The sequence below is a fragment of the Cucumis melo genome, chromosome 5, assembly GCF_025177605.1.
Source record: "Cucumis melo cultivar AY chromosome 5, USDA_Cmelo_AY_1.0, whole genome shotgun sequence".
Classification (NCBI taxonomy): domain Eukaryota; kingdom Viridiplantae; phylum Streptophyta; class Magnoliopsida; order Cucurbitales; family Cucurbitaceae; genus Cucumis; species Cucumis melo.
This window is the reverse complement of record NC_066861.1, coordinates 902,033-917,310: the sequence shown is the minus strand read 5'-3', so window position 1 is coordinate 917,310 and position 15,278 is coordinate 902,033. Positions and strand designations below refer to the sequence as shown.

General features: G+C 36.4%; 4 protein-coding genes across 4 annotated transcripts; all 4 read left to right on the top strand.

Annotated features, from left to right (window-relative positions):
* Positions 1 to 998: 998 nt before the first annotated feature.
* Positions 999 to 15,265, top strand: LOC127149476 (G-type lectin S-receptor-like serine/threonine-protein kinase LECRK3). The gene is made up of 2 exons (XM_051085052.1): positions 999 to 3,410; positions 14,905 to 15,265. Exons 1-2 carry the CDS (start codon positions 1,445 to 1,447, stop codon positions 15,117 to 15,119), a joined length of 2,181 nt encoding a protein of 726 aa, XP_050941009.1. The 5' UTR covers positions 999 to 1,444; the 3' UTR covers positions 15,120 to 15,265.
* Positions 4,363 to 7,336, top strand: LOC127149475 (G-type lectin S-receptor-like serine/threonine-protein kinase LECRK3). The gene is given in 2 exon segments (XM_051085051.1): positions 4,363 to 5,362; positions 5,364 to 7,336. Coding segments are annotated over 2 exon segments (2,436 nt in total). The 5' UTR covers positions 4,363 to 4,769; the 3' UTR covers positions 7,207 to 7,336.
* LOC127149474 (G-type lectin S-receptor-like serine/threonine-protein kinase LECRK3) lies at positions 8,116 to 11,086 on the top strand. The gene is given in 2 exon segments (XM_051085050.1): positions 8,116 to 9,099; positions 9,101 to 11,086. Coding segments are annotated over 2 exon segments (2,436 nt in total). The 5' UTR covers positions 8,116 to 8,506; the 3' UTR covers positions 10,944 to 11,086.
* On the top strand, positions 12,206 to 14,905 carry LOC127149473 (G-type lectin S-receptor-like serine/threonine-protein kinase LECRK3). The gene is given in 2 exon segments (XM_051085049.1): positions 12,206 to 12,836; positions 12,838 to 14,905. Coding segments are annotated over 2 exon segments (2,436 nt in total). The 5' UTR covers positions 12,206 to 12,243; the 3' UTR covers positions 14,681 to 14,905.
* Positions 15,266 to 15,278: the final 13 nt, after the last annotated feature.

Below are 15,278 nucleotides of genomic sequence, written 5' to 3'. Positions count from 1 at the left end.
CATGCCCCATTTGGTTACATTTGGTGCACTTGGCGTTTGGTCTCCTCCAGCATTTAAAAGGAGGATGACCCTGTTTATTGCAATGTGAACAGGGAGGATAGGATCCCTTCTTGACTCCTGCTTTGTTGTAAGTTGAAGATTCTCTAGTAGAAATTTGATTCTTCTTGAAAAACTTCTTCTTCTTATTGTTCCTAACGTTCTCATGATGCTTCGCTGGCAAGGCTCCTTCAACAGCACCTTCTTGCCTCATGGCTCTTCTTTGTTCCTGCGCTTGCAAAGCATTGAGTATCTCTGCAAGAGTGATTTGAGTCAAATCTTTGGTATTTTCTAAGGCAGAAATAGATGCCTCAAATTTTTCAGGCACTGATACAAGAATTTTTTCTACAATTCTTGAGTCCTTGAACACAGAACCAAGTAATCTGATTTGGTTTGCAATGTCCAATAACCTAACAGAATACTCTTTAATTGATTCTGTTTCCTTCATCTTCTGCAACTCGAATTCTCGAATCAAGTTTAGCACACGCATTCCTTTGATTCTTTCATCTCCCTCATATTCTGACTTGAGATAATTCCATATCTCATATGCTGATCTCAGAGTCATAATTCTAGTGAAGATAGTAGATGAGACTGCAGCAAACAGACATGCCTTTGCCTTGGATTTCTTTGTCTTCTTCTCCTTTTGCGCTTTGATTTGTGCCATGGTAGGATTGTCTGGAAGAGCAGGAATTTCATAATCCTCTTCCACTGCTTCCCAAATATCCAAAGCTTCCATATAAGCTTCCATACGAACTGCCTAAACTTGGTAGTTGTCTCCATCAAATATCAATGGAAAAATTGAAGTGAAACTAGAACTTGTTATGGCGTCCATGACACAACAACTCACACTCACAGATCCCTTAAGAAGAGAGCTCTGATACCAATTGTTATTTTCTAGAGTAAAAATAAATATTGCAATGGCAAATTGAAGCAAATTCATTTCTATTACATTCAAAGAAAAATACAGTATTTAAAGTCTTAAAAATAACTACCCACTAACATCATGACCCTAAACTTTCTCCACTAACATCATGACCCTAAACTTTCTCCACTAATCAACATGGCCCTAGACTTTCTCCATGATTACAAATCATGAATGACTAATTCCTAAGAAATAGGAACAAACTTGGACTAAATTAACTTAACAAAGATAAACACACATGAGCATGTTTCAATCCTAAAGCACTTTCTTAACAGGAAGTAAAGGGTTTTTGTTGGCCATTTGGTTCGACAAAATTGATGAAAAAACTGTGGTTTGGTCAGCTAATCGTGATATGTTCCTAAAGGGTCCACAGTTCGATTTACTAATGGTGGCCAACTTGTGCTCAATGATCCTGGAGGCAATCACATATGGACGGCAACTGCAAATTCCACTGGAAATACAAGTAGATCCGTTTCTTATGCTGCGATGCTTGATAGTGGAAACTTTGTGTTGGCTGCGACTGATTCTGAAATTTTGTGGCAAAGCTTTGATGTGCCTACTGATACAATTTTACCATCACAAACTTTGAACATTGGTGGAGCTCTTGTTGCTCGTTATTCAGAAACCAATTATAAGAGTGGAAGGTTTCAACTTTTGATGCAAACAGATGGGGATCTTGTGCTTTCACCTAATGCATTCCCTTTTGAAACAACAAACATAGCTTACTGGGCAAGTAACACTACGGGCTCTGGCTTCCAGCTTGTGTTCAACCTTACTGGTTCCATTTATGTGATTTCAAAGAATAATACCATTCTCACAACTGTGGTACCCAATACCCTTTCACCACAAAATTATTACCTCCGGGCGATTCTTGAGCACGATGCTATCTTTAGATTGTATGTTTATCCGAAAGCGACAAGTAATTCATCAATGCCTAAAGCTTGGACTCAAGTATCAGACCCAGTAAACATCTGTATTATGGTCAGTGATGGTACAGGAAGTGGAGTTTGTGGATTTAATAGCTATTGTAAGCTTGGTGATGATCGAAGGCCATTTTGCTCTTGTCCACAAGGCTACGTCTTAATTGATCCAAATGATGAGATCAAGGGTTGTAAACCCAACTTTGTTGCTCAGAGTTGCGATCAATACTTTCTTGAAACTGATGACTTCGAATTTTTTGCTATGGAAAATACGAATTGGCCTCAAGGTGATTACGCCAATTTCAACCCAGTAAGTGAGGAATGGTGTAGAAACGAATGTTTGAATGATTGTGTCTGTGTGCTTGCCGCTTTCAGAAATGGTGAGTGTTGGAAGAAGAGATATCCTTTTGCTTTTGGGCTTATAGATCCTGAGGTTGCTGGCATAAAATCTCTTCTCAAAGTCAGGAAACTAAACTCTACTTCCAAACTTAGTGATATAGTAAAGAATCAAATGAACAAAACTACAATCATTATATCAGTTCTATTAGGGAGCTCTTTTTTTCTGAACTTCCTCTTATTCCTTCTCACATTATCCATTTGTTACCATTTCAGGAAAAGGAAATCAGATGTGGTTGAAAAAGACCCTTTCATTTTAGGTGTGAATCTCAGGATCTTTAGCTATGAAGAGCTCAACAATGCCACAGGTGGATTCATACAACACTTGGGGCGTGGCTCTTTTACTACTGTTTATAAAGGGATTATTGACTCTGACAACAACAATTACTTGGTAGCTATTAAAAAGTTCGATAATATGGTTCCAGATGGAGAACAAGAATTTAACGCTAAAGTGGGTGCTATTGCTCGAACAAACCACAAGAACTTAGTTCGATTGCTTGGCTTTTGCAATGAAGGAGAACACAGAATGTTGGTGTATGAGTTCATGCATAATGGGTCTCTTGCAGATTTCCTTTTTGGGACTTCGAAACCAAATTGGCATAGCAGAATTCAAATTATTTTAGAGACAGCCAGAGGACTATGTTATCTACACGAAGGGTGTAGTTCTCGAACCATTCATTGCGATATTAAGCCTCAAAACATCCTTCTGGACGAGTCGTTTACCGCACGGATTGCAGACTTTGGCTTGGCCAAACTTGTGAAAAAAGATCAAGCTCGAACCACCCCGATGACAACGACAATTAGAGAAAGCGAAGGATATTTAGCTCCAGAGTGGTTCAGAGGCCTCCCCATCACAGAAAAGGTGGATGTTTATAGTTTTGGGATATTGTTGTTGGAGATAATATGTTGTAAAAGGAGTTTGGAGGAGAAAGCAGAGGATGAAAAACAAAAGGTGTTGACAGATTGGGCTTATGAGTGTTTCAAAGAGATGAAAGTGGAGATGTTGGTAGAAAAGGATGAAGAAGCAAAGATGGAGTTGGAAAGGGTGAAGAAGTTTGTGATGATAGCAATATGGTGCATTCAAGAGGAACCATCTCTAAGGCCAACCATGAAGAAAGTTTTACAGATGATGGAAGGTGCCATTGAAGTTTCCTTTCCTCCTCATCCATCTTCCTTCATTAGTTCCATCTCTTAGTACTTTCTTTTCAGTTGTTTACTTTCATTATTTTCTTTATAAAATTGATCAAAACTAGGTGTTTTTTTTTAGATTTATGGCCGCCTGATTAATCCAATGTAATTTGAAAGTTTAGGATGTGTTTGTCTCACCTTACATATTGTCATAAAAATAAAATAAAAAATTATAAACTAACGGTTTCGTCGATTTAAATTTTGAAAAAACATCGTGACATAAAAATTTTCTAGGCAAATTTGCAAAGGAAAATAGTTATGAATCGGAAAATGTTGAAACTATTTACAAAATATATAAAAAAAAACTAAAATTTACTAAAAAAAAGTTCGATAAATTTTGTAAACATTTTTAATATTTTGTTATTTTAAAAAATGTTCAGTCTAATAGTCCAATTTGTTAATATGATATTTGAAGAAGTTTTTCAACCATAAAGTAAACAAAGTCTAAATTAATTAACTTAATGACAATTACAAAAAATTAAGGTTTTAAATCTTATTTATATTCATAAACTTTTAAAAATAACAAAATTTGGTTCATGTTTTAAGATTCAGTAATTCTAACAAAGTAGTGAGGAACTTCTATTTGGATGACTAAGATGCAAAATAATATAATCACTTTTAATAATTTAAGGTTTTAAATTTTAGTAAAAGTCGTTGTCTTCTAGATTTTGTTAGTCGCTATGTTGACGTATTGTTATTCTATTTTACTTTCTGATATGCTAAATTCATTTGCAACTGCTATTTATAAAACTGGACAATTTTACTAATATGACTGAGTGAAAAGTAAGTTGGAAAGTCCAAAAGATATATATATATATATCTTTTGGACTCTTTATAACACCATTCAACTTCTTCAGAGGTCTTACCTTTCTATGGCTTATGTCTTTTGAAATCACATGAGCTTACTTCCTCTTTCCACCATTTTTCTTCATTGTCTTCTTGTTTTACCAACTTCTTCATTTTCTCAACGCTATAAAAAAGTAATTTTGATTTTGGGTTCCTACCCTTGGGAAGTAAAGGTTTTTTGTTGACAATTTGGTTCGACAACATTTATGAGAAAAATGTGTTGAGGAAATGAGCCATCTTAATAACAAAGAATCACCACACACTGACCGACCCAAGTTGACTAGAAATTTCTAGCCTTCAAAGTCGGCTACTTTTCTTTTCGAAAATCATCTTTCCTCCCAATTTAATATGTATGACCCGTTAAAAACTAACTTGGAAAATGAAAAGAAAGTTATATATGAACTGTAATATCAGTATCACGCCACTCATTATTTCACAAAGGCCTTACCTTTCTTTGGCTTATGGCTTTTAAAATAACATCATCTTACTTCCTCTTTCCCCCATTTCTTCATTGTCTTCTTGTTCTTGCTATTCTTCTTGTTTTACCAACTTGTTCGTTTTCTCAGCTTTATAAAAATGTAACTCTGGGTTCATCTCTCACTGCAACTCAACTAAATGATCACCACTACTATTGGGTCTCCCAATCTGGTGATTTTGCTTTTGGGTTTCTACCCTTGGGAAGTAAAGGGTTTTTGTTGGCCATTTGGTTCGACAAAATTGATGAAAAAACTGTGGTTTGGTCAGCTAATCGTGATAATTTGGTACCTAAAGGTTCCACAATTCATTTTACTAGTGATGGTCAACTTGTGCTGAATGATCCTGAAGGCAATCAAATATGGACGGCAACTGCAAGTTCCTCTGGAAATACTAATCGATCTGTTTCCTATGCTGCGATGCTTGATAGTGGAAACTTTGTGTTGGCTGCGATTAATTCTGAAATTTTGTGGCAAAGCTTTGATGTGCCTACTGATACAATTTTACCATCACAAACTTTGAATATGGGTGGAGATCTTGTTGCTCGTTATTCAGAAACCAATTATAAGAGTGGAAGGTTTCCAAACTGATGGGAATCTTGTGCTTTACCCAAGAGCAGTCCCTTTGGATACAGTAAGTAAAGCTTACTGGGCAAGTAACACTGTGGGCTCTGGCTTCCAACTTGTGTTCAACCTCTCTGGTTCCGTTGATGTCATTGCAAACAATAATACCGTTCTCTCAACTGTGGTATCAACTACCCTTTTGCCACGAAATTTTTACCTACGGGCGATTCTCGAGCATAATGGGATTTTTGGATTGTATGTTTACCCAAAGCCCACTCATAGTTCGTCTATGCCTGGAGCTTGGTCTCAAGTGTCAGACTCTATAAACATTTGTATCTTGGTGCAGGGTGGTTGGGGATCTGGAGTGTGTGGGTTTAATAGTTATTGTAGGCTTGGGGATGATCAGAGGCCATATTGTTCTTGTCCACCTGGCTATGTCTTGCTTGATCCAAATGATGAGATCAAGGGTTGTAAACCCAACTTTGTAGCTCAGAGTTGCGATCAATCCTTTCTTGAAACTGATAACTTTGAATTTGTTGCTTTGGAAAATACTAATTGGCCTCAGGCTGATTATGGCTATTTCAAACCAGTAAGTGAGGAATGGTGCAGAAACGAATGTATGAACGATTGTTTTTGTGCGGTTTCCTTTTTTAGGAATGGTGAATGTTGGAAGAAGAGGTTTCCTCTAGCTGATGGACGAATGGATCCCAGTGTTGGTGGAAGAGCACTTCTCAAAGTTAGGAAACAAAACTCTTCTTTCCCACCTAGTGATCTTGTCCATAAACCTACAGTAGTTTTCGTTGGATCAGTTCTATTAGGAAGCTCTGTATTTCTCAACTTCTTCTTATTCCTTCTCACTTTATTCATTGGTTACAGACTCAAGAAAAGGAAATCAAAGCCTGTTCAACGAGATCCATCTATTTTAGATGTGAATTTGAGGATCTTTAGCTATGAAGAGCTCAACAAGGCCACAAGTGGATTCATCCACCAGTTGGGGCGTGGCTCTTTTGCTACTGTTTATAAAGGGACTATTGACTCTGAGGACAACAATAACTTGGTTGCTATTAAAAAGTTGGACAATTTAGTGCAAGAGGGAGACCAAGAATTTAAAGCTGAAGTGAGTGCTATTGTTGGAACAAACCACAAGAACTTAGTTCGATTGCTTGGCTTTTGCAATGAAGGAGAACATAGAATGTTGGTGTATGAATTCATGCATAATGGGTCTCTTGCAGATTTCCTTTCTGGGACTTCGAAACCAAATTGGCATAGCAGAATTAAAATTATTTTAGAGACGGCCAGAGGACTGTGTTATCTACACGAAGGGTGTAGTTCTCAAACCATTCATTGTGATATTAAGCCTCAAAACATCCTTCTCGACGAGTCGTTTACCGCACGGATTGCAGACTTTGGCTTGGCCCAATTTGTGAAAAAAGATCAAGCTCGAACCACCCCGATGACAACGACAATTAGAGAAAGCGAAGGATATTTAGCTCTAGAGTGGTTCAGAGGCCTCCCCATCACAGAAAAGGTGGATGTTTATAGTTTTGGGATATTGTTGTTGGAGATAATATGTTGTAAAAGGAGTTTGGAGGAGAAAGCAGAGGATGAAAAACAAAAGGTGTTGACAGATTGGGCTTATGAGTGTTTCAAAGAGATGAAAGTGGAGATGTTGGTAGAAAAGGATGAAGAAGCAAAGATGGAGTTGGAAAGGGTGAAGAAGTTTGTGATGATAGCAATATGGTGCATTCAAGAGGAACCATCTCTAAGGCCAACCATGAAGAAAGTTTTACAGATGATGGAAGGTGCCATTGAAGTTTCCTTTCCTCCTCATCCATCTTCCTTCATTAGTTCCATCTCTTAGTACTTTCTTTTCAGTTGTTTACTTTCATTATTTTCTTTATAAAATTGATCAAAACTAGGTGTTTTTTTTTAGATTTATGGCCGCCTGATTAATCCAATGTAATTTGAAAGTTTAGGATGTGTTTGTCTCACCTTACATATTGTCATAAAAATAAAATAAAAAATTATAAACTAACGGTTTCGTCGATTTAAATTTTGAAAAAACATCGTGACATAAAAAATTTCTAGGCAAATTTGCAAAGGAAAATAGTTATGAATCGGAAAATGTTGAAACTATTTACAAAATATATAAAAAAAAACTAAAATTTACTAAAAAAAAGTTCGATAAATTTTGTAAACATTTTTAATATTTTGTTATTTTAAAAAATGTTCAGTCTAATAGTCCAATTTGTTAATATGATATTTGAAGAAGTTTTTCAACCATAAAGTAAACAAAGTCTAAATTAATTAACTTAATGACAATTACAAAAAATTAAGGTTTTAAATCTTATTTATATTCATAAACTTTTAAAAATAACAAAATTTGGTTCATGTTTTAAGATTCAGTAATTCTAACAAAGTAGTGAGGAACTTCTATTTGGATGACTAAGATGCAAAATAATATAATCACTTTTAATAATTTAAGGTTTTAAATTTTAGTAAAAGTCGTTGTCTTCTAGATTTTGTTAGTCGCTATGTTGACGTATTGTTATTCTATTTTACTTTCTGATATGCTAAATTCATTTGCAACTGCTATTTATAAAACTGGACAATTTTACTAATATGACTGAGTGAAAAGTAAGTTGGAAAGTCCAAAAGATATATATATATATATCTTTTGGACTCTTTATAACACCATTCAACTTCTTCAGAGGTCTTACCTTTCTATGGCTTATGTCTTTTGAAATCACATGAGCTTACTTCCTCTTTCCACCATTTTTCTTCATTGTCTTCTTGTTTTACCAACTTCTTCATTTTCTCAACGCTATAAAAAAGTAATTTTGATTTTGGGTTCCTACCCTTGGGAAGTAAAGGTTTTTTGTTGACAATTTGGTTCGACAACATTTATGAGAAAAATGTGTTGAGGAAATGAGCCATCTTAATAACAAAGAATCACCACACACTGACCGACCCAAGTTGACTAGAAATTTCTAGCCTTCAAAGTCGGCTACTTTTCTTTTCGAAAATCATCTTTCCTCCCAATTTAATATGTATGACCCGTTAAAAACTAACTTGGAAAATGAAAAGAAAGTTATATATGAACTGTAATATCAGTATCACGCCACTCATTATTTCACAAAGGCCTTACCTTTCTTTGGCTTATGGCTTTTAAAATAACATCATCTTACTTCCTCTTTCCCCCATTTCTTCATTGTCTTCTTGTTCTTGCTATTCTTCTTGTTTTACCAACTTGTTCGTTTTCTCAGCTTTATAAAAATGTAACTCTGGGTTCATCTCTCACTGCAACTCAACTAAATGATCACCACTACTATTGGGTCTCCCAATCTGGTGATTTTGCTTTTGGGTTTCTACCCTTGGGAAGTAAAGGGTTTTTGTTGGCCATTTGGTTCGACAAAATTGATGAAAAAACTGTGGTTTGGTCAGCTAATCGTGATAATTTGGTACCTAAAGGTTCCACAATTCATTTTACTAGTGATGGTCAACTTGTGCTGAATGATCCTGAAGGCAATCAAATATGGACGGCAACTGCAAGTTCCTCTGGAAATACTAATCGATCTGTTTCCTATGCTGCGATGCTTGATAGTGGAAACTTTGTGTTGGCTGCGATTAATTCTGAAATTTTGTGGCAAAGCTTTGATGTGCCTACTGATACAATTTTACCATCACAAACTTTGAATATGGGTGGAGATCTTGTTGCTCGTTATTCAGAAACCAATTATAAGAGTGGAAGGTTTCCAAACTGATGGGAATCTTGTGCTTTACCCAAGAGCAGTCCCTTTGGATACAGTAAGTAAAGCTTACTGGGCAAGTAACACTGTGGGCTCTGGCTTCCAACTTGTGTTCAACCTCTCTGGTTCCGTTGATGTCATTGCAAACAATAATACCGTTCTCTCAACTGTGGTATCAACTACCCTTTTGCCACGAAATTTTTACCTACGGGCGATTCTCGAGCATAATGGGATTTTTGGATTGTATGTTTACCCAAAGCCCACTCATAGTTCGTCTATGCCTGGAGCTTGGTCTCAAGTGTCAGACTCTATAAACATTTGTATCTTGGTGCAGGGTGGTTGGGGATCTGGAGTGTGTGGGTTTAATAGTTATTGTAGGCTTGGGGATGATCAGAGGCCATATTGTTCTTGTCCACCTGGCTATGTCTTGCTTGATCCAAATGATGAGATCAAGGGTTGTAAACCCAACTTTGTAGCTCAGAGTTGCGATCAATCCTTTCTTGAAACTGATAACTTTGAATTTGTTGCTTTGGAAAATACTAATTGGCCTCAGGCTGATTATGGCTATTTCAAACCAGTAAGTGAGGAATGGTGCAGAAACGAATGTATGAACGATTGTTTTTGTGCGGTTTCCTTTTTTAGGAATGGTGAATGTTGGAAGAAGAGGTTTCCTCTAGCTGATGGACGAATGGATCCCAGTGTTGGTGGAAGAGCACTTCTCAAAGTTAGGAAACAAAACTCTTCTTTCCCACCTAGTGATCTTGTCCATAAACCTACAGTAGTTTTCGTTGGATCAGTTCTATTAGGAAGCTCTGTATTTCTCAACTTCTTCTTATTCCTTCTCACTTTATTCATTGGTTACAGACTCAAGAAAAGGAAATCAAAGCCTGTTCAACGAGATCCATCTATTTTAGATGTGAATTTGAGGATCTTTAGCTATGAAGAGCTCAACAAGGCCACAAGTGGATTCATCCACCAGTTGGGGCGTGGCTCTTTTGCTACTGTTTATAAAGGGACTATTGACTCTGAGGACAACAATAACTTGGTTGCTATTAAAAAGTTGGACAATTTAGTGCAAGAGGGAGACCAAGAATTTAAAGCTGAAGTGAGTGCTATTGTTGGAACAAACCACAAGAACTTAGTTCGATTGCTTGGCTTTTGCAATGAAGGAGAACATAGAATGTTGGTGTATGAATTCATGCATAATGGGTCTCTTGCAGATTTCCTTTCTGGGACTTCGAAACCAAATTGGCATAGCAGAATTAAAATTATTTTAGAGACGGCCAGAGGACTGTGTTATCTACACGAAGGGTGTAGTTCTCAAACCATTCATTGTGATATTAAGCCTCAAAACATCCTTCTCGACGAGTCGTTTACCGCACGGATTGCAGACTTTGGCTTGGCCCAATTTGTGAAAAAAGATCAAGCTCGAACCACCCCGATGACAACGACAATTAGAGAAAGCGAAGGATATTTAGCTCTAGAGTGGTTCAGAGGCCTCCCCATCACAGAAAAGGTGGATGTTTATAGTTTTGGGATATTGTTGTTGGAGATAATATGTTGTAAAAGGAGTTTGGAGGAGAAAGCAGAGGATGAAAAACAAAAGGTGTTGACAGATTGGGCTTATGAGTGTTTCAAAGAGATGAAAGTGGAGATGTTGGTAGAAAAGGATGAAGAAGCAAAGATGGAGTTGGAAAGGGTGAAGAAGTTTGTGATGATAGCAATATGGTGCATTCAAGAGGAACCATCTCTAAGGCCAACCATGAAGAAAGTTTTACAGATGATGGAAGGTGCCATTGAAGTTTCCTTTCCTCCTCATCCATCTTCCTTCATTAGTTCCATCTCTTAGTACTTTCTTTTCAGTTGTTTACTTTCATTATTTTCTTTATAAAATTGATCAAAACTAGGTGTTTTTTTTTAGATTTATGGCCGCCTGATTAATCCAATGTAATTTGAAAGTTTAGGATGTGTTTGTCTCACCTTACATATTGTCATAAAAATAAAATAAAAAATTATAAACTAACGGTTTCGTCGATTTAAATTTTGAAAAAACATCGTGACATAAAAAATTTCTAGGCAAATTTGCAAAGGAAAATAGTTATGAATCGGAAAATGTTGAAACTATTTACAAAATATATAAAAAAAAACTAAAATTTACTAAAAAAAAGTTCGATAAATTTTGTAAACATTTTTAATATTTTGTTATTTTAAAAAATGTTCAGTCTAATAGTCCAATTTGTTAATATGATATTTGAAGAAGTTTTTCAACCATAAAGTAAACAAAGTCTAAATTAATTAACTTAATGACAATTACAAAAAATTAAGGTTTTAAATCTTATTTATATTCATAAACTTTTAAAAATAACAAAATTTGGTTCATGTTTTAAGATTCAGTAATTCTAACAAAGTAGTGAGGAACTTCTATTTGGATGACTAAGATGCAAAATAATATAATCACTTTTAATAATTTAAGGTTTTAAATTTTAGTAAAAGTCGTTGTCTTCTAGATTTTGTTAGTCGCTATGTTGACGTATTGTTATTCTATTTTACTTTCTGATATGCTAAATTCATTTGCAACTGCTATTTATAAAACTGGACAATTTTACTAATATGACTGAGTGAAAAGTAAGTTGGAAAGTCCAAAAGATATATATATATATATCTTTTGGACTCTTTATAACACCATTCAACTTCTTCAGAGGTCTTACCTTTCTATGGCTTATGTCTTTTGAAATCACATGAGCTTACTTCCTCTTTCCACCATTTTTCTTCATTGTCTTCTTGTTTTACCAACTTCTTCATTTTCTCAACGCTATAAAAAAGTAATTTTGATTTTGGGTTCCTACCCTTGGGAAGTAAAGGTTTTTTGTTGACAATTTGGTTCGACAACATTTATGAGAAAAATGTGTTGAGGAAATGAGCCATCTTAATAACAAAGAATCACCACACACTGACCGACCCAAGTTGACTAGAAATTTCTAGCCTTCAAAGTCGGCTACTTTTCTTTTCGAAAATCATCTTTCCTCCCAATTTAATATGTATGACCCGTTAAAAACTAACTTGGAAAATGAAAAGAAAGTTATATATGAACTGTAATATCAGTATCACGCCACTCATTATTTCACAAAGGCCTTACCTTTCTTTGGCTTATGGCTTTTAAAATAACATCATCTTACTTCCTCTTTCCCCCATTTCTTCATTGTCTTCTTGTTCTTGCTATTCTTCTTGTTTTACCAACTTGTTCGTTTTCTCAGCTTTATAAAAATGTAACTCTGGGTTCATCTCTCACTGCAACTCAACTAAATGATCACCACTACTATTGGGTCTCCCAATCTGGTGATTTTGCTTTTGGGTTTCTACCCTTGGGAAGTAAAGGGTTTTTGTTGGCCATTTGGTTCGACAAAATTGATGAAAAAACTGTGGTTTGGTCAGCTAATCGTGATAATTTGGTACCTAAAGGTTCCACAATTCATTTTACTAGTGATGGTCAACTTGTGCTGAATGATCCTGAAGGCAATCAAATATGGACGGCAACTGCAAGTTCCTCTGGAAATACTAATCGATCTGTTTCCTATGCTGCGATGCTTGATAGTGGAAACTTTGTGTTGGCTGCGATTAATTCTGAAATTTTGTGGCAAAGCTTTGATGTGCCTACTGATACAATTTTACCATCACAAACTTTGAATATGGGTGGAGATCTTGTTGCTCGTTATTCAGAAACCAATTATAAGAGTGGAAGGTTTCCAAACTGATGGGAATCTTGTGCTTTACCCAAGAGCAGTCCCTTTGGATACAGTAAGTAAAGCTTACTGGGCAAGTAACACTGTGGGCTCTGGCTTCCAACTTGTGTTCAACCTCTCTGGTTCCGTTGATGTCATTGCAAACAATAATACCGTTCTCTCAACTGTGGTATCAACTACCCTTTTGCCACGAAATTTTTACCTACGGGCGATTCTCGAGCATAATGGGATTTTTGGATTGTATGTTTACCCAAAGCCCACTCATAGTTCGTCTATGCCTGGAGCTTGGTCTCAAGTGTCAGACTCTATAAACATTTGTATCTTGGTGCAGGGTGGTTGGGGATCTGGAGTGTGTGGGTTTAATAGTTATTGTAGGCTTGGGGATGATCAGAGGCCATATTGTTCTTGTCCACCTGGCTATGTCTTGCTTGATCCAAATGATGAGATCAAGGGTTGTAAACCCAACTTTGTAGCTCAGAGTTGCGATCAATCCTTTCTTGAAACTGATAACTTTGAATTTGTTGCTTTGGAAAATACTAATTGGCCTCAGGCTGATTATGGCTATTTCAAACCAGTAAGTGAGGAATGGTGCAGAAACGAATGTATGAACGATTGTTTTTGTGCGGTTTCCTTTTTTAGGAATGGTGAATGTTGGAAGAAGAGGTTTCCTCTAGCTGATGGACGAATGGATCCCAGTGTTGGTGGAAGAGCACTTCTCAAAGTTAGGAAACAAAACTCTTCTTTCCCACCTAGTGATCTTGTCCATAAACCTACAGTAGTTTTCGTTGGATCAGTTCTATTAGGAAGCTCTGTATTTCTCAACTTCTTCTTATTCCTTCTCACTTTATTCATTGGTTACAGACTCAAGAAAAGGAAATCAAAGCCTGTTCAACGAGATCCATCTATTTTAGATGTGAATTTGAGGATCTTTAGCTATGAAGAGCTCAACAAGGCCACAAGTGGATTCATCCACCAGTTGGGGCGTGGCTCTTTTGCTACTGTTTATAAAGGGACTATTGACTCTGAGGACAACAATAACTTGGTTGCTATTAAAAAGTTGGACAATTTAGTGCAAGAGGGAGACCAAGAATTTAAAGCTGAAGTGAGTGCTATTGTTGGAACAAACCACAAGAACTTAGTTCGATTGCTTGGCTTTTGCAATGAAGGAGAACATAGAATGTTGGTGTATGAATTCATGCATAATGGGTCTCTTGCAGATTTCCTTTCTGGGACTTCGAAACCAAATTGGCATAGCAGAATTAAAATTATTTTAGAGACGGCCAGAGGACTGTGTTATCTACACGAAGGGTGTAGTTCTCAAACCATTCATTGTGATATTAAGCCTCAAAACATCCTTCTCGACGAGTCGTTTACCGCACGGATTGCAGACTTTGGCTTGGCCCAATTTGTGAAAAAAGATCAAGCTCGAACCACCCCGATGACAACGACAATTAGAGAAAGCGAAGGATATTTAGCTCTAGAGTGGTTCAGAGGCCTCCCCATCACAGAAAAGGTGGATGTTTATAGTTTTGGGATATTGTTGTTGGAGATAATATGTTGTAAAAGGAGTTTGGAGGAGAAAGCAGAGGATGAAAAACAAAAGGTGTTGACAGATTGGGCTTATGAGTGTTTCAAAGAGATGAAAGTGGAGATGTTGGTAGAAAAGGATGAAGAAGCAAAGATGGAGTTGGAAAGGGTGAAGAAGTTTGTGATGATAGCAATATGGTGCATTCAAGAGGAACCATCTCTAAGGCCAACCATGAAGAAAGTTTTACAGATGATGGAAGGTGCCATTGAAGTTTCCTTTCCCCCTCATCCATCTTCCTTCATTAGTTCCATCTCTTAGTACTTTCTTCTCAGTTGTTTACTTTTATTATTTTCATCATCAAAGTGATCAGAACTAGCTATGACCTTTTTTAGATTATTTATGGTCTAATCCAATGAAATTTGAAAGTTTAGGACGTGTTTATCCGATAGAATTAATTATCAACTTAGTTTTTCTTAGTCATGAAGTTTGAGAGTCTTACTAATGGATGACTGCTTATGACTGGGCTTATGAGTGCTTCAAAGAGATGAAAGTGGAGATGTTGGTAGAAAACGATGAGGAGGCAAGGATGGACTTGAAGAGGGTGAAGAAGTTTGTGATGATAGCAATTTGGTGCATTCAAAAGGAACCATCCCTAAGGCTTACCATGAAAAAAGTTCTACAAATGCTGGAGGGGGCTATTGAAGTCTCTTTTCCCTCTGATCCATCCTCCTTTATGAGTTCTAGTACAACTATCTAATACATTTTTTTTTGTAATGTCGATGCTATATATTATTCTAAAGAATAAACTGATCATGAAGAACTATGTCTGTTTAGCTGCCATACATGTTTAGATTCTTTATGAGAAATGAGAAATGTTTATATATATGTAATTTGCCCTTCATACTGAACTTTGTCA

Coding starts and splice junctions, on each gene's coding strand:
- LOC127149476 (XM_051085052.1), top strand. CDS start 1,445: ATGCTTGATAGTGGAAACTTTGTGTTGGCTGCGACTGATTCTGAAATT. Junction 3,411..14,904: donor AGTTTTACAGATGATGGAAG/GTGCCATTGAAG, acceptor AGTGCTTCAAAG/AGATGAAAGTGGAGATGTTG.